This window comes from Vicugna pacos, chromosome 6, assembly GCF_048564905.1.
Source record: "Vicugna pacos chromosome 6, VicPac4, whole genome shotgun sequence".
Lineage (NCBI taxonomy): Eukaryota > Metazoa > Chordata > Mammalia > Artiodactyla > Camelidae > Vicugna > Vicugna pacos.
Genome location: NC_132992.1, coordinates 17,764,751 through 17,791,210, shown reverse-complemented (window position 1 = coordinate 17,791,210; position 26,460 = coordinate 17,764,751). Strand labels below are relative to the sequence as shown.

General features: G+C 41.0%; 1 protein-coding gene and 1 long non-coding RNA gene across 4 annotated transcripts in view; one reads left to right on the top strand and one right to left on the bottom strand.

Annotated features, from left to right (window-relative positions):
- SLC12A1 (solute carrier family 12 member 1) overlaps positions 1-26,460 on the top strand; it is a 75,739-nt gene that overhangs the window by 14,579 nt on the left and 34,700 nt on the right. The window contains exons 4-16 of one of the 3 annotated variants that reach the window (XM_031672805.2): positions 2,311-2,406; positions 4,143-4,282; positions 5,350-5,460; positions 7,379-7,490; positions 9,046-9,173; positions 14,188-14,272; positions 16,358-16,509; positions 17,634-17,741; positions 18,063-18,186; positions 19,996-20,097; positions 22,076-22,231; positions 24,141-24,240; positions 24,992-25,103. In XM_031672805.2, the coding sequence (XP_031528665.1) occupies positions 2,311-2,406; positions 4,143-4,282; positions 5,350-5,460; positions 7,379-7,490; positions 9,046-9,173; positions 14,188-14,272; positions 16,358-16,509; positions 17,634-17,741; positions 18,063-18,186; positions 19,996-20,097; positions 22,076-22,231; positions 24,141-24,240; positions 24,992-25,103 (1,526 nt within the window). Of the gene's footprint in view, positions 1-1,042; positions 1,139-1,678; positions 1,775-2,310; positions 2,407-4,142; positions 4,283-5,349; positions 5,461-7,378; positions 7,491-9,045; positions 9,174-14,187; positions 14,273-16,357; positions 16,510-17,633; positions 17,742-18,062; positions 18,187-19,995; positions 20,098-22,075; positions 22,232-24,140; positions 24,241-24,991; positions 25,104-26,460 lie in introns of all 3 variants that reach the window. The other 2 variants (XM_006201755.4, XM_015237230.3) reach the window with 2 other exon arrangements.
- The window catches only part of LOC140696802 (uncharacterized), a 64,621-nt gene continuing 54,846 nt past the window's right edge, over positions 16,686-26,460 (bottom strand). The window contains exon 3 of the long non-coding RNA XR_012073330.1: positions 16,686-16,782. This is a non-coding gene — a long non-coding RNA (uncharacterized lncRNA). The remainder of the gene's footprint in view (positions 16,783-26,460) is intronic.

Below are 26,460 nucleotides of genomic sequence, written 5' to 3'. Positions count from 1 at the left end.
TCCCCAGTATAGAGGAAAGAGGAGGCACCTTTATAAATTTATGTCTTGCTTTTAGGCAAATAAGGGGAGGTATCTCCTCCTTTTCAGTTGTCTTTCGCTGAAAATAATCCTTATGCAAATTTGGGGACAGCATACTCTGCTACTCTTCAGTGTCCCCCCGCTGTGTATTTCCTGAACCTGAAAGCAGCCTTGCCTTCCTCTGAATTCTGGTCTACTTTCTCTCTCTCTTAATAAATGATTCTGCACTGTAAGATCCTTGAGGGCAGCTTTTATCATTTTTACTTTTCCTTGTATTTCTCGTACCACCTAACACAGCTGGATATACAGTTGACTTTTAATAAACAATAGCTGTTATGACTATTGTAGATACGAGTAAAAAGCAGTGGCAGTGATTATGCCCTGCATTCGATGACCAATGCCGCTTTACACACACTCTGTCTTTACAGGTGGCCACTGCTCTCTCTACACATAGCCATTTTACACATGCATTCTTTATAATTTCATTGCCATTTTTGGCTCAGAAAATAAGTAACTTGCCAGAGCTCACAGAGCCAATAAGTGAATATAGTTTGATTTGATTCTTTCCACTTTACTCATCTGCCAGAGGAACAATTTTCTATACTGTACGTAATTTTCCACTCCTACACAATCAAATGTACATAAAAAGATAGTTTCCTGGAAGGATGAACATTTACTCTCCAGTAACAGTAACACCTTGAAATTGTAGAGAGCAATTATTATGTTTGTGGCTGTCTAGGACTTCATAAAAAAATGGGGTTCACATTAAATTTTGACTAGTCGTGGCTGTTCGGTTTTGTGCAACTTTGCACTGCACATCTTAGCTCTTGAGTTTCTTGGATCTGTGTTACTACAGTCAGAAATCTTCAAAGCTGAGCATGTACCCTGTGGTGATTTCCAGACCAACTTGTTAAGCTCAAATGTGTTCCTCTGGTGACTACGCTTGACTTGCTGGCTCTTATGTAAACGATCTAATAGATTGTTCCACCATTTAATTGCCTTTATTTTTCCTCTCTCAACTGAGGTCTTGGTGTGATTATCATCGGCTTAGCCGTGACAGTGACTGGTATCACTGGTTTATCCACCTCTGCTATTGCCACAAATGGATATGTCAGAGGAGGTAATTAAACTTGGAACCTGCACGATCATTTGTAAGGTAAAGGCAGCACAGGCCCAAATAGTTCACCACTGACCTTTCTGGAGTGTTTTCAAAGGTAACCCAAGTTGGTTCTTTTTTTTCCCCCTGCTGGGCAAGAGAGATGCAAGAAAAATGGAGAAGGATTTAACCTTCGTCAAACCCGCAACTTTCTCATTCAGGTTCCTCTCAAGCAAGAGAGAAGGTCAAATGTTATGTTTTCTCTTTTCACAGCCAGGGTAGTTCTGTCCCAGGACACCAGCGTGAGTCAACTTTTTTTCCTTTCCAGAGCTGCATTTTAGGCTGTGTTTACTTTCGGAAACCATCCTTCATCATAATGAGCAGTTCTCCGACTTGATCTTTACGCCAGGCAGACCAGTTTCTCCTCAGCACACAGGAACTCCATGGGGGCCCAAGGCTTGGAGTGTGAAAACTTAAATTCAAAGCAGTATAGTTTTTACAGCAAATAGGGAATCGCAGGAAGAAAAGTAAAATGTAATATCTTCTATCTTTCATTGCTAACAGGTCTTGGAGTTCTCATAATTCTTCTTTCCACCATGGTAACTTCTATTACTGGGTTGTCAACTTCTGCAATAGCAACTAACGGGTTTGTTCGTGGAGGTAAAATTTCTAAGATATCTAAATGCTCTCATCACTTGCTACGGGTAGGCAAAATTTTTTTTTTATATGCTTCATTTTGATGGGAACAAGAAAGTAGCTTGATGTTACTGAAACCTGACTAACTACTGGGATGAGCTGGATGCAGAAGGAAACATAAGGTATTGTGAGTACAGTTCTGGTCAACTCTGGCAGCTGTGGTCTCTTTTCTAATGATTCTCTCTGGCACATTGCAGGTCCTGATTTCCAGATGTTCAAATTCCTTGGGTAAATGTTTTATTTTTTCAGTCTGGTGCACACCCCTTGCTGGCTTTTCTTGGAAAACGATTCCTCGACATGGCTTCAGTGTTAAAGTTTAGTACATTTCAGGTGCTTCGTAGACCTTCCTAGACCTAGATGGAGTGAGATCTTTTAGAACATTTCAGGTTTTTCATGGGGAGACTGATCCTTCCTTGACAAGATTCAGGCTGTGACCTCCTGAAGTCGTGGTGTCTTCTTGAAGGACTGGAGCCAAACACCTGTCTTGGGGGATTTTTCAGGTCTTGGAGTCATCATCATTGGCCTGAGTGTGGTAGTGACAACACTCACAGGTATTTCTATGTCTGCTATTTGCACAAATGGAGTAGTAAGAGGAGGTAAGCCAATTCATTTACTTGTGACTACAAACTTTGGTTATAGAGTGATAGCTAGAGTTGGTTTAATGTTAGAAGTAAAATTTGCATGTTGAGAATTAGCCCCCAAAGCCTTAAAACAAAACAAACTAATCCAACATTTAAATAGCAAGTTGAAAGTTTCTTTTCAACCAAAGTTAAGAGATCATCAGAAAAGATTTTTTTGCCTATTTCTTGTGATTAAACATGTTTATAAAGTAAAGAATGACCAGGTGTCTAGAAAGAAAGCAGAGTATTAAAAAATATGGTTTCTTTGTGCCTTGGACGAGCCCACTGGCTCTCTTCCAGTTCCCCTCAGAAGGGTCTCCTCCAGCATCCCAGCTGACACCCCACTCAGGGAACCCTCAGAGTTCACCCCAATACCATACTCCTAATGGCCAAAAGCATGAGGAGAGTCTTAAAAAGAAAATAAAAACAAACAAATAAAGCAGAGTTCCTTTCAAATTACCCAGGAACAAACAGGCCTTAGCAGAAAAGGAGCAGGTGGTTTATCTTTGTTCTAACTTGCTTTCTTCCCCTTGCCATTCTGTTTTGGCCCCTTGGGTCTCTACTTGGGAGTTCTATCCAGGTCTCCCTAGGATAGGCCTGATAAAACACCATCCTACCCACAACACAGCTCCCCTCACAATTTCTGCCTCTCTCTCATCTTGACCAAGCCTAGTAACTGGCTGCTAATTTATTTAATGTAATCAGGACAAAGGATGTAATGGGGATTTGCCCCCACAAAGACAAGTTTACATTTTTAGAGAAGGTTCTGTCCCCTTAACCCAAAGGAGTTACTGAAGTGGAGGAAATAGTGAAACTCTTTTCAGTGAAAGATTGTTTTGGTTGTAGGTAGGGGTGTTCAGTGTCATTCCCCTACCAGTTCTGTCCATGTCTAAGGCTAGTCAGTATAGGAAGTCATTAACTCACTACGGTCTGTGACAGCACCTAGTTATCTAGACATCTAGTCATTTTTACCTTCAGTAACCTGCTCTCAGCTCTCTCTGGGCAGTTGACCATTCTGGCTCAGCCCTTCCTGTGCACAGACATACACAGCCATGTGTAAAACTACCTTTTCAAGGTCTAAAGGGAGAAGCAAAGATCCCAAGCCCTCCTTACCTTTCTTCCCATTTGCCGCCCCATACGCATGTGGGTATCCGGCAATAATCGTGCTTCTTAAGCAAAAACTATAAAAACCAAGTCTGATTTATAGAGTGGATAATACATAGCACTATACAGGTGCCTTTTTTATGTAGTAAATATGGACCAGAAATTATACCAGAAAAGAAGTGAGGATGACAATGATAAACTTTACCCACTTTGTTTTCTGCCCAGGCCTGCCTATTCCTGGAAATTTGGGCTATGAAATTTTACTTCAGTTACATTATCGATTTGAATCCTCCAGTGAAGTTTTTCAAAAGATAAAAAAATTGGGGCCATAAAGTTTGCTGTACTCTAATCTGTAGCATTTGTGTATTATATATGCCAATGAACTATTTAGTCAAGATAGTTCTATTGTAAATTATATATAGTATACAAAGGAGGGCTAAGTTATTCATTAAGGTAACACAAGATTTCTTGAACTGCTAGGATTTGTACAATTTTTTATTAGGATAGTTGGTATTTTAAATGTTCTCAGACATTCAGAATTATTTGGTTATATAAAGTAAGTCCCCTAGCAGCTCCTCAGTGTGAAGCATGTTCGTTTCTTGTTCCAGGTGGGGCCTACTACCTTATTTCCAGAAGCTTAGGGCCGGAGTTTGGTGGGTCTATAGGCTTGATCTTTGCTTTCGCCAACGCAGTGGCTGTTGCTATGTACGTGGTGGGATTTGCTGAGACTGTAGTCGATCTTCTTAAGGTAATTAAAAGTTTCTTGTTTCTTCAGCCGAGCAAGATAATTCGGTTTAATTTGCCTTTTCAGGGCACTAGGGGATATCATTATGGCAAGATGAGAGGAAGTGGATTTATTCTGCAGAAGGTGGAAGTTGAATATAGTTGAAGGACCCCTAGGTTTCACATCAAAACTGGCTCAGACACTTAGCAGCTGAGGGATTTTGGACCAGACCCTCTGTTCATCTGAACCTTGTTATTCAAATCTATAGTATGGGTTAATAATATTGTTCTATGTATTTTACAGAAACGTGGTACAGATCGAATGAAACAATGTACATGAAATACAGTGTAAAATATGACAGGAAAGACAAATAATGGGTATTATTATCAGCAGCAGTATTACTATTATGCATACAGATTTCCAAAGGGAAAGAAAGTTCAAACATTAGAATAACTCACTGCAGGAAACTAGGCATTTTTCAGTATAGGTGCCCCGTCTGGATGGTATACAGGTGAGCACATTACTTAGCTAGTACAGGAGCCAACTTCTAGTCCTCCTTTCATGGTAGTGACAGCATACACTGAATTCAATTGGTAACAGTACCTCTATTCAAAAATTAGATGGATAAATGAGAGGAGCACATAGTTCATAGAGTGTTCTTTTATTGAATAGCATTTATTTTCTGATATTCACATTGGAAAGCACTCACTTTTATTCCTCTAGGATCCCTTTTGACACACAAAGATAACTAGTCACTCTTCTGAAATAAAACATGACATGTGTATGTACATGTACTTCTACTTAGTGCTGCGATAGCTTCAAAAGCTGTAACTGAAATTAATCTCTAAAATTTCCAACTCCTAATCTTGGCTATCAAAGGCCTATTATCACAGGGAAAAAATAATGTTAGATTCTTCATCTTTTCAAATTTATGAGCATTTTATCTTTCTATTATCCTGTGTAGCCCCAGACATTACTGCATAATATCTCCTCTCCTTACTGTTAAATGCTACAATAAGACATACAAGGCAAAAAAAAAAAAAGACAAAACTCCATCTCTAACCATTTTAATGATTTTTTTTTCATTCCAGGAGAGTGATTCAATGATGGTGGATCCAACCAACGACATCCGGATAATAGGCTCTATCACAGTGGTGATTCTTTTAGGAATTTCAGTAGCTGGAATGGAATGGGAAGCAAAGGTGAATTTCTCAGAATGATGTTATCAACCACTGCAGGTCAGGTTCCTGAGCAAATGGCAGGAGTAGAAGGAACTCTATATTAAAAAAGAATTGCTGTTATTACTTTGTATGGTAAAAGAAGCCAGGCTAGTGCCCGGTGGGGCACCAAGCCCTTCAAGCACAAAGTCCAGGCAGTCATAACTCATAGCTCAGGTGATCAGGCCTGTGCTTTGTCCTTCTTTACGCTATAGTCACAGGGACACAGCCAGCAAGACTGCTGCCATCTTCACGCACAGACCCTGTATGACCACAGCAATAATACGTGCTGGAAGCCTGCGTCTTTTAATCGCGTGCCTGGTATCCCCTTCCAAGCTGGCTATGAGTGCTGAAGCCCACAAAAAATGGCAAGTGCATTGGGAGGAGATAACAGAGGCAGAAACTATCACTCTTCTCTGAAACCCAGTACTTCAGCAGCAAACGCAAGGGCATCCGAGAGCCTGGAAGTAGAGAGTGTCTGGATTTCACTATTAGTAAGCCAGTTAGTAAATTTCTCAATGATGGGGAGCATGTCTTCTGCTTGCTCTGCAACTCTATGCAGTCACTAGTTCAACTGAAACGCCTATGTTCCTATGCGCCAGGAGGTACAGTCACTAGACCACAGGTGGTCACCAGAAATGGAAAGATGGCCAAAGCCTGCCGCGTACATATGGCAATGGGAAACATTCCTACACGGCATTCACACATTAAACAAGACCAAGTGCTTAGCGTGTCCTGGGTGTTCTGCTGGGCACTGGATATTCAGTTGTGACCCACACAGGCACAATCCCTGCCATACTTGAGCGTATGGTCTCTGGAGAGATGAGTAGTAAACAAATAGATAAACAAGTAAATATAGAACGGTAAATTGTGAAAGTGCTGTTAAGGAAATAAACAGAGCACTGAGACAGAACATAACAGGGGAAACATAAGTTACATTATTCCCTGAGGGAGGCAATATAGTTTCATGACAGTACAGGGTAGAATTTAAAGCTCCAGCTCTGTAGTTAGAGTGCCTGCACTGGAATCTAGTTTATGTCTATATGTCCTTTAGTAAATTACTTAACCTCTCTGTGCCTCAATCTCTTTATCTTTAAAATGATGATAGCAGAATTATCTACTTCATGTAGTTGCTGGCGGTATTATTTACCTGAAAGAATATCGGTAAAGTTAAATCTGCATCTGTTATATTGTAAGCCCTTTGTGAACGTCAGCTGTTACCGTTTAGATTCAATGGTCAAGGAAGGCCTCTCTGAGGAGGTAACTAATATATAACAGATGAGAAAAAGAGATAGCTTTACAAAGGGCAGAGACAAGTGTGTTTCTGGCAGGAGGAATAGCATATGGGAATGCCAAGCCAGTGAACACCTTGAAATGCCAGAGGGAATAAAGAAAGGTGATTTGACTGGTCAGCCTTGCAGATGGCTTGTGCTGGGCACACGCTGGTGTGGTACCCAACATCAGACACACTAGGCATCATGGGAATTCTATGAATCACTTCGTGTTCTCATACTCCTTCTGCAGTTAGTACTGGGAAGGAGAGGAATCCACAGGTGCTCTGCCTGGGAAAGAAATCAGTTCTATCAGTGTTAAATCATTTGGCTCCATTTATATTCCTAAGGTCACTGCAGTAAGTTACCACTTAGTACTTGGAATGCTCTTGAAATATCACCTTCAAGTGCCCAAGGGCAAGCACCCATTGAAAATACAACATCTACACTCAGGGTAAATAAGGCTTATTAAGATGGCTATTTTATAAGGACACACTTATTACCTAGAAGGTAGAGTCTTAACTGGAATTATCAGATAGGGTCTTTCTTCAGTGGGCACTTAAAACTTTTACAAGTATGTAAAACGTTGGTAAATAAATCTAATTTGCCCTCTTGTTACTTTATCATTCCAGGCTCAAGTGATTCTTCTGATCATTCTTCTCATTGCTATTGCAAACTTCTTCATTGGAACCGTCATTCCATCCAACAATGAGAAAAGGTCCAGAGGTTTCTTTAATTACCAAGGTACATATGACAAATAACTTCCTTTGCAATAAACAGCTCTCCCTTGCCCACCCCTATCACCATCCCCATGACCCCTACCCCAGCCATTGGAATCCCAGTGTGATCCAGAAAAGAGTGTGGGGTTGGAGTCAGGAGAGCCTGAGACAGACTCATCTACTGCTTACCAGCTGGACAGGTCACCTAACATGATTGGGTCTCAGATTTTCCTACCAAGGGGGAGGTGATAATAGTAACCTCTTCAGGAGATTTTGAAAGCGAGTAAGATAGCAAATGTTAAAGTGCTTTGAAAACCTTTAAGTGCTGACATATTGCAGACTCTGTCAAATAGTAAAAGTAGAGTGCACGTGCAAGAAAGAGAACATAGCTCAGACAATGAGCGCACCAACCACTGAGAGCACCAAAGTCAAACATACTCATTTTTAATTCCTGATAAACTTTTTTGTCCCTTACTTTCTTATAGAATTACCTAATTGAGCATCACTGTCAGGTTTTTAACCATAAAAGATTGTAGGAGCTATTAATATTGATAGCATCCTGTGATAACGGCATGGCGCTGGGCTTGAAATTAAACTTCTCTCTTCTGTTCTACTCCACCCATCCACCCTTTCCTACCTTCCTACTCAGCTTACTCAAGAATCCATCACTGAGGGCTTTTTTACATTTGCCTTCATTATTTTACTCAGTTGTCAGTATGTTTCCTTTTTATGTCACATCACTTCTTTCCTCCTGGTTCTTTCTCTTTGTAAAGATTGTCTTGTTTGCTTTGCAAGTTGCCATCCTCTCCCTTTTGATTCTTTTCCCAGGTTCCAGCTCCTGCTGTAATCTTTATGATGTTTTAAATTTTCTTTCCTTATTTTTGCATCACCCTAGATTCTTTGGTTCACATTTTTCTTCCTTCCTTTTCCTTTTTGTTTTTCTTCTAGATTTTTTCCCCTTAAGTCATTTGGTGACAACCTGTGAGATATTATTATTTTATGACCAAAGCTCCTCACTCTATAGTCTCCCATACATGAGAATTTGGCGTAAGAGTCTAAGATCCAGTCTCTACAAACGAGGCGCAGGGAGGCTAGAACATCAGTAGCAAAACTGCAAGAGCGCCTCACCCACAAGTTTCTCCTACAATTAAAAAAAAAAAAGGCTAGAAAAGCAGTGTGTCGACTAACATGCGCATGCATGTGAGAATGTAGTTGTATGTGTGTAGGGCAATGTTGTGTGGGATATTTGTGAGTGTGCCAGTATGGTCATGAGAGAATTTTCCATTTCCTTCTTTCTCAGTCTTCTAGATCCACAGATTTCAGATAGCCTCGGTCTGTGTGTGTGTGAAAATTACTGATTTTTCAGAACATGCCCTAGAGATCTGAAAGCCTGTGGCAAGTATCTTGACTCCTGACAAATATTAACATGAGGTTCTTCAGGAGCACACCAACATCTTCAAGCTCATCCCATCTAGATTACAGATCACGTCTGCATCCAGGGCTATAGAAGCCGAAAGTAACTTTACCTCTTACCTGTGAAGAACGTCTCCATAATAATTTCCTCATTATTTGTGTTGCAGCATCAATATTTGCAGAAAACTTTGGGCCACACTTCACAAAAGGCGAAGGCTTCTTCTCTGTCTTTGCCATTTTTTTCCCAGCAGCAACTGGGATTCTCGCTGGTGCCAACATCTCAGGAGATTTGGAGGTATGTCATTTCCTCTGCTTTGTAATTCTGGGAGGTAATGGTGCAGTTGGGCAGGACAAGGAGCTATAGACATCAACAGTGACCGTGTTTCTCTACAGATTTCAAAACTGTAAGATTCTGCAAGGTTTCCTAGGTGTTTAAAAGCTCTCTCTTTTAATGACAAGTGTCACCGCCAAGCTGTCCTATCCCAGACAGTTAATACAAAAGTCGTATTCAGTGATATCGCAAGGGCAGAGTATACTGACAGCGTGCCGTATTTCCAACAAAATGAACATAGTTCAGCGAAAAAAATATCAGAACCACTCTTTCTTTTTTAAACACACAATGAACAAGAACATGGCATATTCAGGAAAAAAGCAAAAACAAATCACTTTATCACTGAATACTTACGTCATTAAATTCAGAGATACACTCACTCATTTAATAGGTATTTATTTATTTAGCATTCCACTCATAATATTCTTTGCTGAGCACTGTAAGGAGTATTATATTAGTTAGGATATTAGTTTGAATGTTTTGTAAAAAGCCAGTAACTGTGACCTAAACAAGACAGAAGTTTGTTTTTCTAGTGCATAAAAATTCAAGGCCATAGGCCATCTGCTGGAATAAGAAAGGACTGCTCCAAAAGGTAGCCCAGAAATGCAGGTGACCTCTCTTGTATCACCATTCCCTTGGGGTTTGCCCTCATCTGCCAGGTCCAAGATGACTGATCACTTCCAAGGTCACATTCCAGACCACAGGAAGGGGAATAAGGAGGTAGAGGGCAGGCAGTCCCTGGACCTTGCATGTGTCACTTCTGTTGACATTCCATTGACCAGAATTTGGTCTCTGTAACCTTGCCTAGTAACAAAGAAGACTGGGAAATACAGTCTCCAGCTGGACAGCCATGTGCCCAGATAAAATTTTAAAGGGTTCTAGTATTAAAAGGAGGAAGGTGAGAATGGATATGAGAGGACAATAAACAGTCTCTACCATACACGAAGAAAAGCAGAAGACGCCGGTTTTACCTCAATAAATTTATAATCATCTTTGGAAGACAAGAAATATTTTCAAGAGTCATTGGGAGATATGTATAAATGAAAGCCGTGTGCATTGCCCAAGTGGATTATGAAATAAAAATAATGAAGAAATAAGTACGTTTCTCTCAAGGAAGTAACTTTTGAGCACGAACTTAAGGCAAAGGCTGGATACTGACAACTGGTCAGGAAGTGTAAGGGTATTCCAGGCAGAGAAGACAAAACAATCGACAGACATGGGAAAATGGTGAGAACAGTAAGGAGTCTCTCACGGTTCAACTGGAGAAGCTCTGACAGGCTGGGTAACCTTGTAAGGTAAGGCGAAGGGCTATTGGAGCAAGAAATGCTTGCCCTAAAATATAACCACAAGAAAGTGCCTTTGCATAAAAATTTGCCTTTGGTTTTGTTCATTGCTGTGTCCTTGGAGCTAGCAAGGCTTCAATAAATATTTATTGAGTGAATGAATAAAGGCATTTAAATTTGTTATATTAAGGACTACAGTGCCATGGCCAATTCTTGAGGAGAGCTATGGCATAAAAAAAAAAGAGTATGCTGAGGCGCAGAAAAATTAAGTAACTTGTTACAAAGGATTCAAGTAGTAAGTAATACTGCTTAATAGAATTTAGCTATGGACGTTGAGCTTCTGGTTTTTCAGATTTGGAAAAGTATCAGAGGTCACTGATTTAAATTTCTGTAAAAACCACATTTAAATTAAAGCATATTGTGCTTTCTCTAGACTCCCTAGAAACAAGTTTCTATTATTAGATGTTTAGCAGTCAGTTCAGCTCAGCCAACACTTGTTACTTATACCAGGCACCAGAGAAGCAAACAAGAGCTTGATCCTTCTCTCAAAGAGCTCCTGGTCTAAGAGAGAGACAGACTAACTCTGTAGGAGTCATAAGAAGCAAGAACAGAATCATGTCTAAGGGAAAGATGAAACAGTAATTGCCTGTCCCCAAAGAAGTAAGGGAAATCTCTCAGAGGAGGGGACACTCAAGCCAGATTTGAAGGGATGAATAGGAGTTCATCAATAGGATAAAGAAGGGAGGGACATTTGGAACAGAAAACATGGACTGTAGAAAGGCTCAGAGAAAGACGCTGCTGTTGGAAATTATTTTATGTGGGTATGCAAGTAAAATCTTTTCATCAATATATTAAAAACATATTTGCAAAGGACTGTCTATGTGTCCTAGGCACTCTGGATATAAGCAAAGAACTAGAGGATATCCTGATCTAAAAAGGCAAGGCATAAAATTCCTTTCTTTGAAGATAAGTGCTAACTTGATTTAGGGTTGGTGTATCAGTAAAGACTTTTATTTAATCTATCAATCTGTACTGAGAAATCTCTGATTTTGAGTTTACATATAAAGAAAATGAGTTTGCATGTGAAGATGTCCTATCATGATTTTTAGGGCACATGTGATCATAGTATTGTTGTAAAAAATGCATTCATTTTATTTAAAAATACTTTGGTGATTTTACAATTAAGCTCAACTTTTAACATATACACTCTTATATTCTATTATATAGATAGAATTCAGAGATCTTTTAAACTGCAGACAATGGAGTTTGGATATTATCCCACAATTAGCTAGAGATACTAAGAAATTTAGATCAAGAAGTACCATGACTAGGTACATGTTTTAAAGAGAGCTGGCTAGCAGCTTGTGAGGGATGGATTAGAGGGTTGCGGGTGACAGATAGGGAGACCAGAGGCAGAAAGATCATTTAGAGGATATCAAAGTAGTCTGGACTAGAGATGACATGAGCCTGAATTAAAGCCATGGCAGGGAAAGTGGATCAGAGGGGTCGGCTTTTGTTAGAGTTAGGAGAAGAAGTGGAAAGGATGCTTTTTAACTATGATTTGCGGTTAAGAAAACATTATACATCACAATCAAGCACCCGCATACAAAAATTTTCCCCAAATAGTTCTTTACTTTAACACAAATGATGTCTTCTGATATTTTCACATAGTTCTATACTACTGTGTTCTTTTAATGCTGGCTGCAACCTACTGAATTGATTCCATGGTAAATAGGAGCTCAGATTTGGCCACTGGGATTGAAATGGCAGAAGGACATCAGAGGGGATATGTCTAGTGGGTGGCTACATTCATGAATCTGAAGCTCTGGAGAGGAGCCAGGCCAGGACTGGAAGCCATGGTATGGATGAGTTCATCCAGGTCTGGGCAAGAGGGAGGAGAGGATGGGATGGGATGCAGTTTCAGAGATGAAAGATCAGGATATGGTTGACACTCAGAAAGCGGCAATCTAATAGACTGCTAGTTCTCTGTCCTGAGACAAATATATACTATTTCATGAAGAAAGGTGAAGGAAGGTGAGATTTGGGGTTACTGCTTGCGGGATGGAAATTAACATTTAGAGTGAAAACTAAGAATCTGTCTAAGTGCTGAGCCCTGTCCAGGGGAATTGTACCCTGAGAAGACAACATGAGTATATGACCAGACATTAAGATTGTGGCATCCTGATTTATTTCAGGTCAAGTGTGACCCTCATGTAAGTCCTCAATAAGAGAATTTAGAGCTTGTAGCAGACAGTTCTAAATAAAAACTAAGTTTTTGTGTTTTAGGTACAAGACTGCTATCCATCTTCACATCTCTTTTCCTTGTCTGTATTTCCTTTCTTCCCACTTATATCAACTCTTCACGTTCCACTCAGATCCCAAGAAATTCTTAACCAATAAAATAAAATTTGAAACATACCATGAATGGAGATTGAGCGGGGTCCGTTTCAGCCATGATTGCCTTCTTCCTCCTTCTACGTGCTCCTCAGTCGCACACACTCGCCACACTCTCTTTTGGAGCCAGCAGATTGGAATGAAGAGGCTGGTATGGCTGGATCCAGACAAATCCTGAGTGCAGATATTCCTACAGGAGTGGGGAGGAATGAACGATTAGAGAGTGGCTCCACAGGGCTGGCTTGCTCCCCTGTGCGGGCAGACCTGCTTGGTTTACTTACCATTTCCAGCTCTCAGGCTGTCTTCATTCACCATGAGTTGATTTTCCTGCTGGATTTGATCAGCAGATTTAAGTTAACCAAACAAAGCACAAAACTCAGACTGACAGCATTGATCACTCACCTGTATCCATGAGTCACATGTCCTCTGGTGTGGGACTGATGCCTACTGAGATGGTGCTTTCCTCAGTTCAGTATTTATTGCCAGTATTTATTGCCTACTATATGCCAGCGCTATCTTTTGTAAGCAACGAATACATTGCAATCTCTATTTAATAATCCCTGTTAGGTTGAATCCAATTATTTAGAAGTTACGCTGCTTGGAAATTGATTATGATATGATTTAGCCCCCAGAATAGGATATAAAATAGTATATTATATATGATGTGAGCTCAGCTCAGTGAATTTATATACATTTATGAGCAAGAGAAAAGCCCATTTTCTGGCAAAAGCTTAAATTTGCCTCTTTCTTTATGCCTGGTGGTGGAAATTAAGTATCTCCCGTTGCAGTTATTCCCGAACTAGATTCCAAGTGGGAAATTTAGGAATTGGACAATTTAGCAGACCATCCCTTTTGCTCAGTGAAAAGTGATTTTAAAAAAAAAGCAAGCCTAAGCTTAGTACAAAACAAATACACACACACAGACATCGTCAATGTTCCAGGTATGTTTGTATGCCCACTCCCAATACTTTAAGGTCTGATATACCTACATGAAATTCACAGGAGCTAAAGGGGAGGGAGGGACATTAGTGAGTGAACTAGCTAGTCTACTTTTCTATAAAGACTCCATCTTGGACAGTTAGAGAGCTCTTCTTTTCAGTCCGATTCTTTATTCATCTAAACACCTTGTCTTCGTCCAAAAGGAACTGGAGCTCACTATTTCTCAATTTGCTTCATTTTTTTCTGTAGAACTTGCTTCAGGAAGGGTAACCTAAAATTCTGAAAATACATGAATAATTCCAAGTGATGTCTGCTTCTTATTCCACTCTGTCTCCTCACTCCTCTACATTATTTTTTCAAAGGATCCCCAAGACGCCATCCCCAAAGGAACCATGTTGGCCATCTTCATCACCACTGTTGCCTACATAGGAGTTGCTATTTGTGTAGGTAAGTTGTGTGTCTCTGGTGTTGGGATGCCTGAATTACAGGGGGTCCAGTTGTTTTTCATGTCCAGGGGGCTTTCCATGGAACATAAGTAGACATTTTTTTTAATAGGCAGCCATTTTAATTCCCTTCTTGGATGTTCCAGGGGTGTGAATGCAATTAAGCTGAACACAGATGTCTCTGAGTCAGGGATAGCGCAGAGGTAATCAGATTGCCATTCTACCTGAACACAAAAAGGATCCCGTTTTGCTACACTGGGTGGTAATTTCACTGCCAAGGAAGCCACTACTTCCAGCACCCTTAGGAGGCAGGTGAGGAACAGAGTAAAAGAGAAGAAACACAAAACAAAACAAAACAAAAACAATGACAAAAGACTTAAGAAATTATGAAAGTTATAGAATTGATGACTCTGTCTCCTCCTTGCACTGCTGTCCCTATTTGGAAATGTCACTGTCACCAACTGGCAGGCAATCAGAACTACACCCAGCTGCCAGCAGTGTGGGCGGCCAGCCCCCACATTGCTCAGTGAGCAGAAAATATATGGATTTGCCTGCTGTTCTTCAGCTGACTTTTGTTCCACCTGCTGCCTGCAGCCACACCTCCGCCTGGTTGGGGGTCACCTCATGCTTATGCCGTTATTGGAAAGGAAGGAATGTGGAACATTCAGAGAAGAAAACTTTTCTATGCACAGAGATACAGCTCCAGGCTAGACTCTTATGGAAGCCCAGATGGCCATTTAAGCACAGGCTGGCAGGGCACTTCTCAGGGCTATATAAAAGGGATTCCTGCACTGATTATTTTAAATGGCTTGTTCAGTGGGGAGGGTATAGCTCAGTGGTAGAGCACATACTTAGCATGCACGAGGTCCTGGGTTCAATCCCCAGTACCTCCATTAAAATAAATAAATAAACCTAATTACCACCCCTGCCCCCCCCAAAAAAACTAAAATAAATAAATAAATAAGTGGCTCATTCTACTTGAAGATTCTATAATTTTAAAGTATTTCCTGGATTCAAAGAGTATGAATCCTATGGCTAAAATTGGGCATCCCCATTGGTACCTGTCACTGGGACCTCTCTTAAAACAATCAGCAAGGAATGAGAACTCACACTGGCTGGAGATTGTAAAGCAAAATGAACAGTTTCACTGACTGACATTTAGTTTGTAAAGTATTTATCCTTCAGGTAGTTCAGAAAAATTTATGTATATTTTACACCAACATTCATACCTTTTAATAATCCTATCAAATACATAATGGCAGAGATTACAGTTAGAAAACTTCATAAGAAAAGCCAGCGATTAAAAGATGTATCAAGGATCTTTAAAAAGTTCATAACTCCATTTCTGGGAATCTATTCTAGAAAAAGACTACAAATTACAGAGGAAAAATTTTATGCACAAAGACATTCACAGAATATTTATAATAGAAAATAACAGAAATTCCAAAATGTACAAAAATACTGAAATAAACTGAGATGAATGTTTGATAGAATATTATTTGACCATCAGTATTACTTAGGGAATCTTAATATTTTATCCCAAGATATTTTCTGCATTATTTAAACAATTGAAATTATATATAAAGTAAGATTATAACTGTTAAAAAACTATGCAGAAATGTCATTCATAGAAAATGAAGGCTCGGTTCTTTAATTACCAGAAATCATTAATGTCATCCTTTGGTTCTCTCACAGATGACAAAATAAATTCTTCTATCTGAAAAACTCCCAATCAGTAGCACTAACCCAGAAATTTGAGTTGAATACATGTTATGTGCAAAGCACTGCTGAGTGCACTTCAGAAAGTAAGAGAGTGTCAGCCCCAAGTGTCTCACAGAGGCAGGCAAAACGCAAGGATTTAAACTGCTCAAGTCCGTGAAAGTGGCAGCCTCTTAGAGACGGGTGGCTCCCAGGCCTCAGAGGATGGGAACTTGCAGGTACCATGTCAAAGGAAGAGCTGACAATGAAGACAGGATAGGCAAAGCACTTGTTCAAAGTCAAAGTCAGCTAAGCGTATTTTCAGAAGAAAACCCTTAAGAAAGCAAGACCCTTCATATAAAGAAATGACAAGCCATGGCTGTTTTCCCAGGGGCCTGTGTGGTCCGAGATGCCACGGGGAGCGTGAACGACACCATCATTTCCGCGATGAACTGCAGTGGTTCAGCAGCCTGCGGGTTAGGCTACGACTTCTCAAGATGCCGAAACGAACCATGTCAGTATGGGCTGATGAACAACTTCCAGGTTTGAACTTCAAAAAAATCATATGTGTTGCTATTGTTTTAATTTTTAGAACATTATGTATAATGAAACTTCTGGCTCTGCAACAGACTGGTTATTGACTGATTCAAATTCAGCAAGGAACAATTTACGTGGGATGGAAGGGAATCACACAGGCATTCATTATGTGGTTATACTCACCGTGGTGGGGCGAGAACAGGCAGTTGTAGGGATTGCATCACCAGGGAAAGATTACCGCCTGCCATGTGTATCTTCCAATCGATTGTGCAGGATTTCCTGGTGGAGATATGGAGAGGCTTCAATTAGTTAGCACTTGGAATGCATTTCATGCATGGGCGTCAGCTTAGGAACAGCCTCTGTGGTAGTCCTGGAGCGCTTGGAGGAGCAAGCCAAGAGGGAAATTGTGAGTAGCAGTGGGGGGAGGTAAGCGAGGGAGGAGGTAAAAGGGAAGCTGGAAAAACTGTAGCACTCGAAACATATTAATTTGTCTGAATGACTGGTGAGCAGAGGGAGAAGCAAATTTGTCGTGAAGGCTTTACTCATCTATTTTAACAACCAACAAAGAGAAATTAATTCAGCTGAAGTCAGTATTCTAAAATATGACTTAAATTGATAGAATCTCATCATGTCTCAGATCCAAAATTGTGTTTAATGAGCACAGAAAAAGCAAAGGTTTGAAAAGCCTCTCTGTTCAGGAAGAACAAGAAAGGCTAATGCCTTTAAAAAGACTGGTAAACAGCTGGATCCCTCCCCAAACCTTATTAAAATACCACTTTCTCCTGGATAGAATTTCCCATCGTCCAAGAAACAGATGCCCAGAAAAGACAGAGCGGGGGAATGTTGTCAAAATCCTTGAAATCATTTCATTGTTTATTCTTTCCAGTATCTTCTGGATGTAACTGTAGTGAGCATTTATTATTTTTATAAACAACGAGAAGGCTATTTTCATTTTGAAAAAACAACTATTAACTCGAGAATGACGCAGGGAAAAAATGTCTTATTAGAAGCAATTAACTTAGAGATTCCAAATCACAGAGAGTGGAAAGGGAAGCATCTGAATAAAAATTTGGCTTAGATTTTTTTTTTTTTCTTGTTGCTGTCTCCTTACTGGAACCTCTCTTCTCAAGGTCATGAGCATGGTGTCAGGGTTTGGCCCCCTCATCACTGCTGGCATCTTCTCCGCAACTCTCTCCTCGGCCCTGGCCTCCCTCGTCAGCGCACCCAAAGTCTTCCAGGTGACACAGGCGCAAGAGCATAGCTTCTCCCTCCTGCTGTTTGCTGCTGAACGGGGATCAAGCTGAAATATCCATTCTCACCGGCAATCATTTTCCATCATTTTCTGAAACAGTTTAATGTTTGCATCTGGCTCAAATGCTATGTCTGCCACATAGTCAAGATCGATTCAAATAACATAAAGAATGACAAACTACAGTGTTAACTCATGCCTCATGTTGTGTATCCCTTCATCTTTCCCCAGATCTTCTTGTTTGAATCACCCAGGGAAAATGACTGTGCATAGATATAAATGACAGATTTCTCCTCTTCTTTTCCACTAGGCTCTGTGCAAGGACAACATCTACAAAGCCCTGCAGTTCTTTGCAAAGGGATATGGGAAAAACAATGAACCCCTGAGAGGATACTTCCTCACTTTCGTTATAGCCATGGCGTTCATTCTTATTGGTTTGTAGTTTTCTTGTTCTTACTGAAAGCCAAAGAATTCTTCTGATTACTCATAGGGTTTTCCTTTGAGCTTGAGAAATTACCTGTTTTATGTTTAATACCCCATTTGGGAATGTTGAAGTGCGTCTAAGAAGGAAATGAGAAATCCCCGTGTGTAGAGGGCCTTTGAGGACTCGAGGCAGGCTTTGGACTTTAATCTCTTCTTTGAATCTGAATGTTGGAAATCCATCCAACCAAATACAACTGAATCCTTCCTCCAATCTGCCCAATATTGTCTAATCCCACGGTCTCCCCCAGATGCCACCTGTCTTTACATCTCCTGGTCTGGCAGCTAGCAAGAGAGCTGAAGTGTCTGTTCTCAAAATGTGGTCTGTTGACCACCTGTGTCAGAATGAAAATCACCTGTGGGTTTGTTGAGGCGCAGACTTGCCAGGCCCAACGTCAGAGTTAGAATCCTTGGTGATAAGGACTCTGCATTTTTACAAGTTCCTGAAATCCTTAGACCACTAAGGTTTGTGAGCCACTTACCTCGGCTCTTTCTCCTTAAGCAGAAATCTGGGCCCCTTCTCCCTAAGCAATGTAGAAATAGCTGCACAATCTTAGAGAGGCACGTGCGTCAATGTTAGCCTGCACATTCCTCCCTCCTCCCCAAGGTACCACCACTGTGGGGGAGCGTATCAGAGGAAAAAAGAAAAGGCAAGGATGATGGTAACTCTGCATAGACGGGCCGAGCCCACAGTGGTGCGAAACAGTGAGGGCTCCTCCTCATCTCGTGAACCCAGGAAGTGACTATAACTCATGAATCCGCATACAATTTCTACAAGGAAGAAGAAGGGAAATCATGATTCTCTGTAACTACGCATAATTTCATTAGATTTTTAAAAAATTAAACAAAAAGTGATTATGTGTAGATAATGTTTCAATTATGTAATTTAAGCGTTAAGACTTCAAATTATTGTCCTAGACTGCATTTAAGTGATCAAACAGCCCAAAATTTTACAAGTTGTCGAAATCAGATAATACTCTTAAAAGTCACTCTCTCCGAACCCGTCGATCAGCTTCATGGCACCAGCTTGACAGCAGCTACTTTTGCCTACTTTCTTGCTGGCGTCCCTGTTCTAGAGTCACACCCAGCTGCCATTTGCATTTGCATTTTCATCTGCATCACTGAGGTTGATAGCTGTCTGACCTTCAGATAAACAGGCATGTCTCTAAATTATTTTTTATATCCTACAGTAAACAACTCAGCTAGGCTTCAACCATACTGGATATTTAGCTATTGAGGTAAAACTCTTTTTTGGCAAACCTTGAGAAGCAGATCTCTCTAGAGATGTAGGAAAAAAGTGCAGATGACTAACAAGAGTTCGGAAAGGCACAGAGAGCAGAGTCATATCCAGTGAGAGGGTTCTGGTGCACTGACATTTCACCTGTCACCGTGCAGAACCTTTTGAATGCATACAGAACCAGTAGAGAACCCTGGACTTGGTACCTCTGCAACAGCTACAGGGGAGTTTGTCGTCTGCCTGGTCCCCACTCAACCCACTTCCAGTTGAATTTTTGTAGGTAGAGGTCTTGATTGTCTATTTTCTCACTGGTAAGTTTCCTTGTTTCTCACTGTATGGAAACCCTGGCAAAAATATATTTGGAAATGAGTGCAGCCCCAAAGAAAAATCACTAACTTCTTAAACTTTGACAGATGCTAGCTATGTTTTCAATTTCCAAATAAAGGCAAGCTTCCAGGCTGTAACAGCTGTTCAGCCCCTGGTCTCATCACTCACATGTACACACTCAATTCTGCTTCGTTCACAGCGGAACTGAACACCATTGCTCCCATCATCTCCAACTTCTTCCTGGCCTCATATGCACTTATTAATTTCTCCTGCTTCCATGCCTCTTATGCCAAGTCTCCAGGTAAGTTGACTTTTCAGAACTAAAATAAGCCTAAGCAAATACCTAGTTTGTCTCAATAAAATGCAGTAAGTCAGTGAAAAGTGCTCAATCTGTGTTTATATGTTTCCTTATATCCTAGTGGGCAGTGTAATTCGCTTTCTTTTGGTAGGTTGCGGGATGACTTCTGAAATAGAAAAAGAATCATCTGAGCAATGGCCTTTTTGACCAACCGTAAAGTCAATTTTCTCCTGCGGCAATAAATTATTCATTGCAAGAGAAACCACATTTATTTTAGCAGTAGAAAAACACCACTATTTATTTCCAGGGTGAAAGTGACCACAGAAGTGGAATGAATGTATATATTTGAAAGTCCCTTACTATCAATTTGTTTCCTGCCCACGGTGCAGCAGAGAAGGATGAGTAGTTCCCATAATTACCCGCTGAGTGCAGTCAATGCAGATTCCCACCGAAGCTGGTCACATCCCTGCGCCCCTCAGACTGTGGTCTAAAGCGGTGCAAAATTTCACACAGAAGAACCCCTATCTGGTCATCCTCTCACCTCTTCTTTGCTTCCACTGGCCATTAGGGCTTTTTCTGCCTTTCAAACCAGAATGGAGACGTGTCATTATCATTATCGACCTTCAGAAAATTCCTTCACTACGAGGACTTTGATCGGGGTTATAAACACATCTCTGCTTTTTTAGGGCCTGCCGTGGTCTCAAACCTCCTTTGGAAAACATGCTGCCAGTAAGACAAAATATAGGTGGAAGGAGAGCCTTCACCTACCCAAGGCCGCTGGGCACCCGAAGATAACTGAGGAATTTTTGTTTCTGTTTTGTTGCCTTCTTTTAGGCAGAGAACAGAAGGTTCTAGTCAGTGAATACAACACATCATTGAAATGTGTGCCTCTATGCCGTGTTAGGATCATTTTTAAAAAACAAAGTTAAGTAATAGAGGTTGGCAGGGGTAAGAGCAGAAAAGAAGCAAAGAAAGAGGAAGAGAAGAAGGAAAAATAGAAAAGCACACAGAGCGAGACACATAGATACCAAACCCAGAAAATCTCTCTCTCTGTCTCTCTCTCTCTCTCTCTCTCACACACACACACACACACACACACACACACAGGCATAGGCTCAGAAAAACAAGGGCATTTCCAGTAATGTTCTTGAAATGCTATTTCCATCTTGTGGCCATTTTGGAAATTGCTCCTGAAGACTGAAAACTCTGTTGTGTTTTGGCAACTCCAAATTTAAAGTATACCTCACCCATAGACCAAATGTGCTTTTCAAATCAGAGATTCTTTATCCTGACCATACCGTCTCCCAGCTTCTTTCATTTTAGGGAACTAATAAAACACGGGAAACCTCAATGCATATATGAACGGTGAGAAATATTTTCATTGCAAAATACCTGATATGTTAATGCATCAGATTTAAGAAGCCACTGCAGAAACATTTCTCCCTCTTTTGTCATAGATTATTATTTCTGAAAGGGCAAGCACGATCCTCTTAGGGTAAAAGAAGGGCTAGCACAAAGCCAGTGGATTGACTTTGATGACGACTCTGCCTTCTCCATATAAACCCATTGTCTTAACCTTCTCTTTCTTGGACCACCGAAATGTCCCCCGCTACTACTTACTCTGCTATTCCCCACTCTATCCATCTCTCCTGCCTCCTTTCAACTCCTGATGACATAGATATCAGATGCTCAGGGTTTCAAAGTTTAGGAAGACATCTGGGCATGCAGGAAGGGTGGAGGGGCCATGAGTGACACATTTTCACATTTCACCTTTCTTATTTTGTGTAATTACACCTTCATAGGCCTGGGACCCAAGATCATAGAAAACTAATAACAGAGTTAGGAACTTGACATAAAAGTTTTGATTTTTATACTAGGAAAAATAAAAAACATGTTACCTGCATTCTAATAATATGCAGTGGTATGATGGTAATAGTGTGGAAGTTCCTTTTATGCACATAGAATTTTTTTTAATTTTCAGGATGGAGACCTGCATATGGTGTTTACAATATGTGGGTATCTCTTTTTGGAGCTGTTCTGTGCTGTGCAGTCATGTTTGTCATCAACTGGTGGGCAGCTGTCATCACCTATGTCATTGAATTCTTCCTCTATATCTATGTGACTTATAAGAAGCCAGGTAAGATAAGAAAGACTGTATAGGATGGGGTCTCCAAAGTGCTCTGTAGCTGTCCATCCACTCAACAAGCGTTTATTTGGCAACTTCCTGTGTTTAGTGTACCATGTGTATGGTGGCTATTAATAATATAATGTCATATAATAATAATAGTTAACCTTGTTGGGCACCTGTGGTATATTGTGCACTCATTGAATCTTCACGGTGATGTTGCATATTAGGTACTATTTGTCCCGTTTTATGGATGAATAAACTGGAGCTCAAAGAGGTGAGCACTCGCTGAGGTAACCATAGGATGTGATGGAGCTGATATCATAACTAGAGTGTGTGTGGTACCAAACCCCACAAGCTTTCCAGTATAACACCTTCTAAAGTCCTGACAATTGAGATAGAGTCTCTGTTCTCAAGGAGTTCACAGACTCACACGTAAGCAGTTAACTATATTACAACAGAGTAAGCACTGTGAGAGTGGCGTGGACAATCACTGAGAAAAAGAGAGGAAGTGACTAACTGTGATTCGAGTTGTCCAAGAAAACTCCCCTGGTTCGTGGCTTGTGTTCCCTAGGTCAAGCCCTCTGTAGGCATTAAAAAAAAAAGATTTGTTGAATGAACAAATAATCTACTTTTAAAAAGGCTACTAAAAAAAAGGTGGAGTTGGTTAATCAGATAGAGCCAGAGAAGGTTATTAAGGCAGAAGGGAAAACATGAGTGAAGTAGAAAGCACACAAGTTCGTGGTGTCAAGGCCTTTAGCACGATGGAGTCCTTGAGTGCCAAGGAGAAGGCAGCTGAGGTGAGCCTGCAAGGGTGGGCTGGGCCAGATAAACAAGCAACTTAAATGTCATGCTAAAGAATCTGGAGAAACAGGAGGCTGCCAGAGAGCATTCGGTTGGGTCCAAACTTTGGATGTTAACTTTAGAACCAGTAAGAAGAATGGACTGAAGCTGGGAGAAGCTAGAGATTAAGGCGTGTGAAACTCTGAGGTCCCGTCTCAGGGGCCAGACAGGCCCTGAGCTGCCCTCACGCCCTCCTTACCCTCACTCCACAAGTACAGTTGGGAAAGTAGTAACTACCTTATGGGATTTGGTTTGTGGCTTTTCTTTATTACGTTATGCATTCTTTAACATCAGGTATAGTTTATGTGTGGCAGTATTAACCTACTTTAGATGTACAGTCTGTAAGTTTTGACAGATTTACACAGTCTTGTAACCACCACCACCATCGAGAGAGGATGCTTCCGCCAGCACTCAAAGATCCCGTACACTGCCCCTGTGAAGTCAGTCCGGGGTGGATCTGTGCGTTCCCATCAAGCGCTTCTTACAAAATTTAAAGGATCCACCTAATATTTAATTTTTTAAAAGGCAGAGCATGGTAATGCTTACCTCCTTTGTTATGAAAATTAGGTCCTAAAAAATCAAACTAAAATGCTTGCTAAATATTGACCTTCTCCATAGACACCAAGAAGTAAGAATTCCTGAGCTATTCGGTTTTATTACTCAAAATATAAAGATTGTTACATACTGTTTATACAGAAATGCCCTTTCTCTTTTCAGTTTAAGAATTTGTGAGGGCCTCTTGAATTAATTCAGGGGCTGATCATTTCTCCAGGTCCATCTGCCTGCAATGTGGTTAGAACACAGCCTCTCCCACCAAGTATGATTTCTGGGGCTGTAGCTTGAATGTCTGATCCTTACCTGGAAAGAGAGGTCTCACTTCTAAGAATTCACAAAGTGTTCATAGAAGGACACAGTACTCTTTCTTGGAAATATTACATTTATGTTTTCTCTAATCTGGGCACTTGTCACTGCTGACACAGCCAAGGAAAATCATAGAAGGGAAGGACTTATAAAAATTATTCACAGTAGACAGAGGGAAGCTCAGTGCTTTTATGCCACATTCCTCCTTCGTCCACAGATGTGAACTGGGGCTCATCCACGCAGGCTCTTTCTTACGTGAGCGCTTTAGACAACGCTCTGGAACTAACTACAGTGGAAGACCACGTGAAAAATTTCAGGTAAATTTGGCTTCTCACTCATCCTGGTGGTGTTCCACATTAGAAGCGGCTTTCCTTTGTGGGAGACAAATGCACTATTGACATGCTTTATGTAAGACAGGCAGTCTTGCAAAACTGCCGCATTTTAAACAGCACCTCCTATGAACGAGGGCTTCTCTTCCAGGCTGAGCTATGCTTCAAGTACAAACCCTCCTCGTGCTGGCTGCCATCTTACATACACAGAGATAGAGGTGATCTCAATGAAGTGACTTCAGAAAGATGTCCCCAAGCCCCCCCTACATTTTAGCCATTGTTGCTGTCTCCATTCAGCTTAAGGCTTTGTGGCTGACCTAATTCCCTTAGGGGCAGTTACACTTTAAGCTCTTCATTAGTTATACCTTATTTTGAATGGAACTTCAAGACACAAGCTTTGCAAGGAAGATAACATGAAAATACTGGTTGGAGAGGGACAGTTGTGTTGGGGATCTGGGATAGGTGACGTCCAGAGGAAAAAGATAGAGGGAACACAAGACTACCTTTTCCTTACTTTACAGTTTTACCATCACTAACTAAACTGAGAATGCAAAGATGGCAAGATGGGCAGGAAGTCATGATGAGTCAAGACTTCTGGTGAGAGACCTAAGAAATATTTAGGAGAGCGGTTGTCCCATTTTGCCAAGCCTTCTGTACCAGTCCTTTCCATGGGGGTGGTTTTGGGCTCACAGGCTTCCTGCCATGGCCAGTTCTCACCTCTTCTCTTCTCCACTTCCAGGCCCCAATGCATTGTCTTAACAGGGGGACCCATGACGAGACCTGCTCTCTTGGATATAACTCACGCCTTTACCAAGAACAGTGGCCTTTGCATCTGCTGCGAAGTCTTTGTGGTAAGAACCACTTCACCCCAGAAGGTGCTTTTCCCTCCCTGCTCACTTGTGCTCTTTTAGGTGAGCCCATCAGGCACCCGCAGTGACAGAAGACTGGCAAGGCAATTTGGACGAGAACCCTCGGCCTTGATTCATGTAACAAGGACTAGCAAGGGCCCGTGACCCTGAATTTAAACGAGTGGATAAAACACATTTCAGATTTCACAGGAGACGAAACAAAAATGATAAATATTTCCAAATGACGGCCTTTGAGCCGAGAAAAAGAGAACCAGCTCAGAAATCAAATGAAAACATTTGGGGTGATAACTGTCCCCAGAAATATGAAAGGATAGAATGAGCTAGAGAGCAGTAGTATATAGATTAACCCATGAGGAGGGAGCCAGACACACTGGCCTTAAATGACAGCACGTAGCATCAAGGTTAAATATTTGGATAAACTGGATGACACTACAGATACCTAGGGAGCTACACCAAGTTTTCCATGCCTTAGATAAACACTCAGAGCTGAACGAGTTTTTTCTTGTTCAGGAATTATGTGGTGGACTAATGGTAATTTATTGGTGGTCTTCCCAGGAGGTGTTCAAAGTCAATGCTAAACATTTAACCATAATTATTGACCAATCACCAATCACTAAAGTGAGGAGAAGCCATTAAAATTATAACAAAATAATAAGTCCAAGTTCTCCAAACAAGCCTGCCTCTCTACTTGTGTTCCCAAAGCGCTCTCTCTCAATCTCTCTCTCTGTATATTTCTCGCTGTTTCTCTCTCTCTTTCTCTCTCACGCACAACCACCACTCAGAATTCTCAGCCATGTCAATGTATTGTTATAACACTTACCTATTCTTCAAAATGTTTTCCTACAGCTTTTCATATTTCATCTACAGAACAGTCTAGAGAGGCAGAAAGGAAAAGAAGCTCTGTTCTCATTTTACTGATTAGAAAAGTCAGATCCAGGAAAATTAAATTATGCACAGGGACACATGAACAAGAAAGTGGCAGAGCCAGGATATCAAGTCACCTGACTGTGTTCTGTGTTACACCATGAGGAGAACTCCTTAGCAGACCTGCGTTCCTGAGCGTGCTGTTAGAATCAGGTACCACTCCCCAGGCTTCCAATACCTGCCAGGGAACAGGGCTGTCAGGAAGCTGTGTTACCCCAGGGCCAGTCAACTGTGCCATGATGCAGGGATTCATTTACCACATGTCACCATGGCTAGCATTTAAGCATCTTTTTACACATGGCAATACTCTAAATGCTGCATGAAGCAAGCTGGTCATATTCTCTTTTCTCTCAGTGCATTTATGGGATAGTAACTCAAAGAATACAACTTAAGGTAATTATCCCATAGAGGGTAG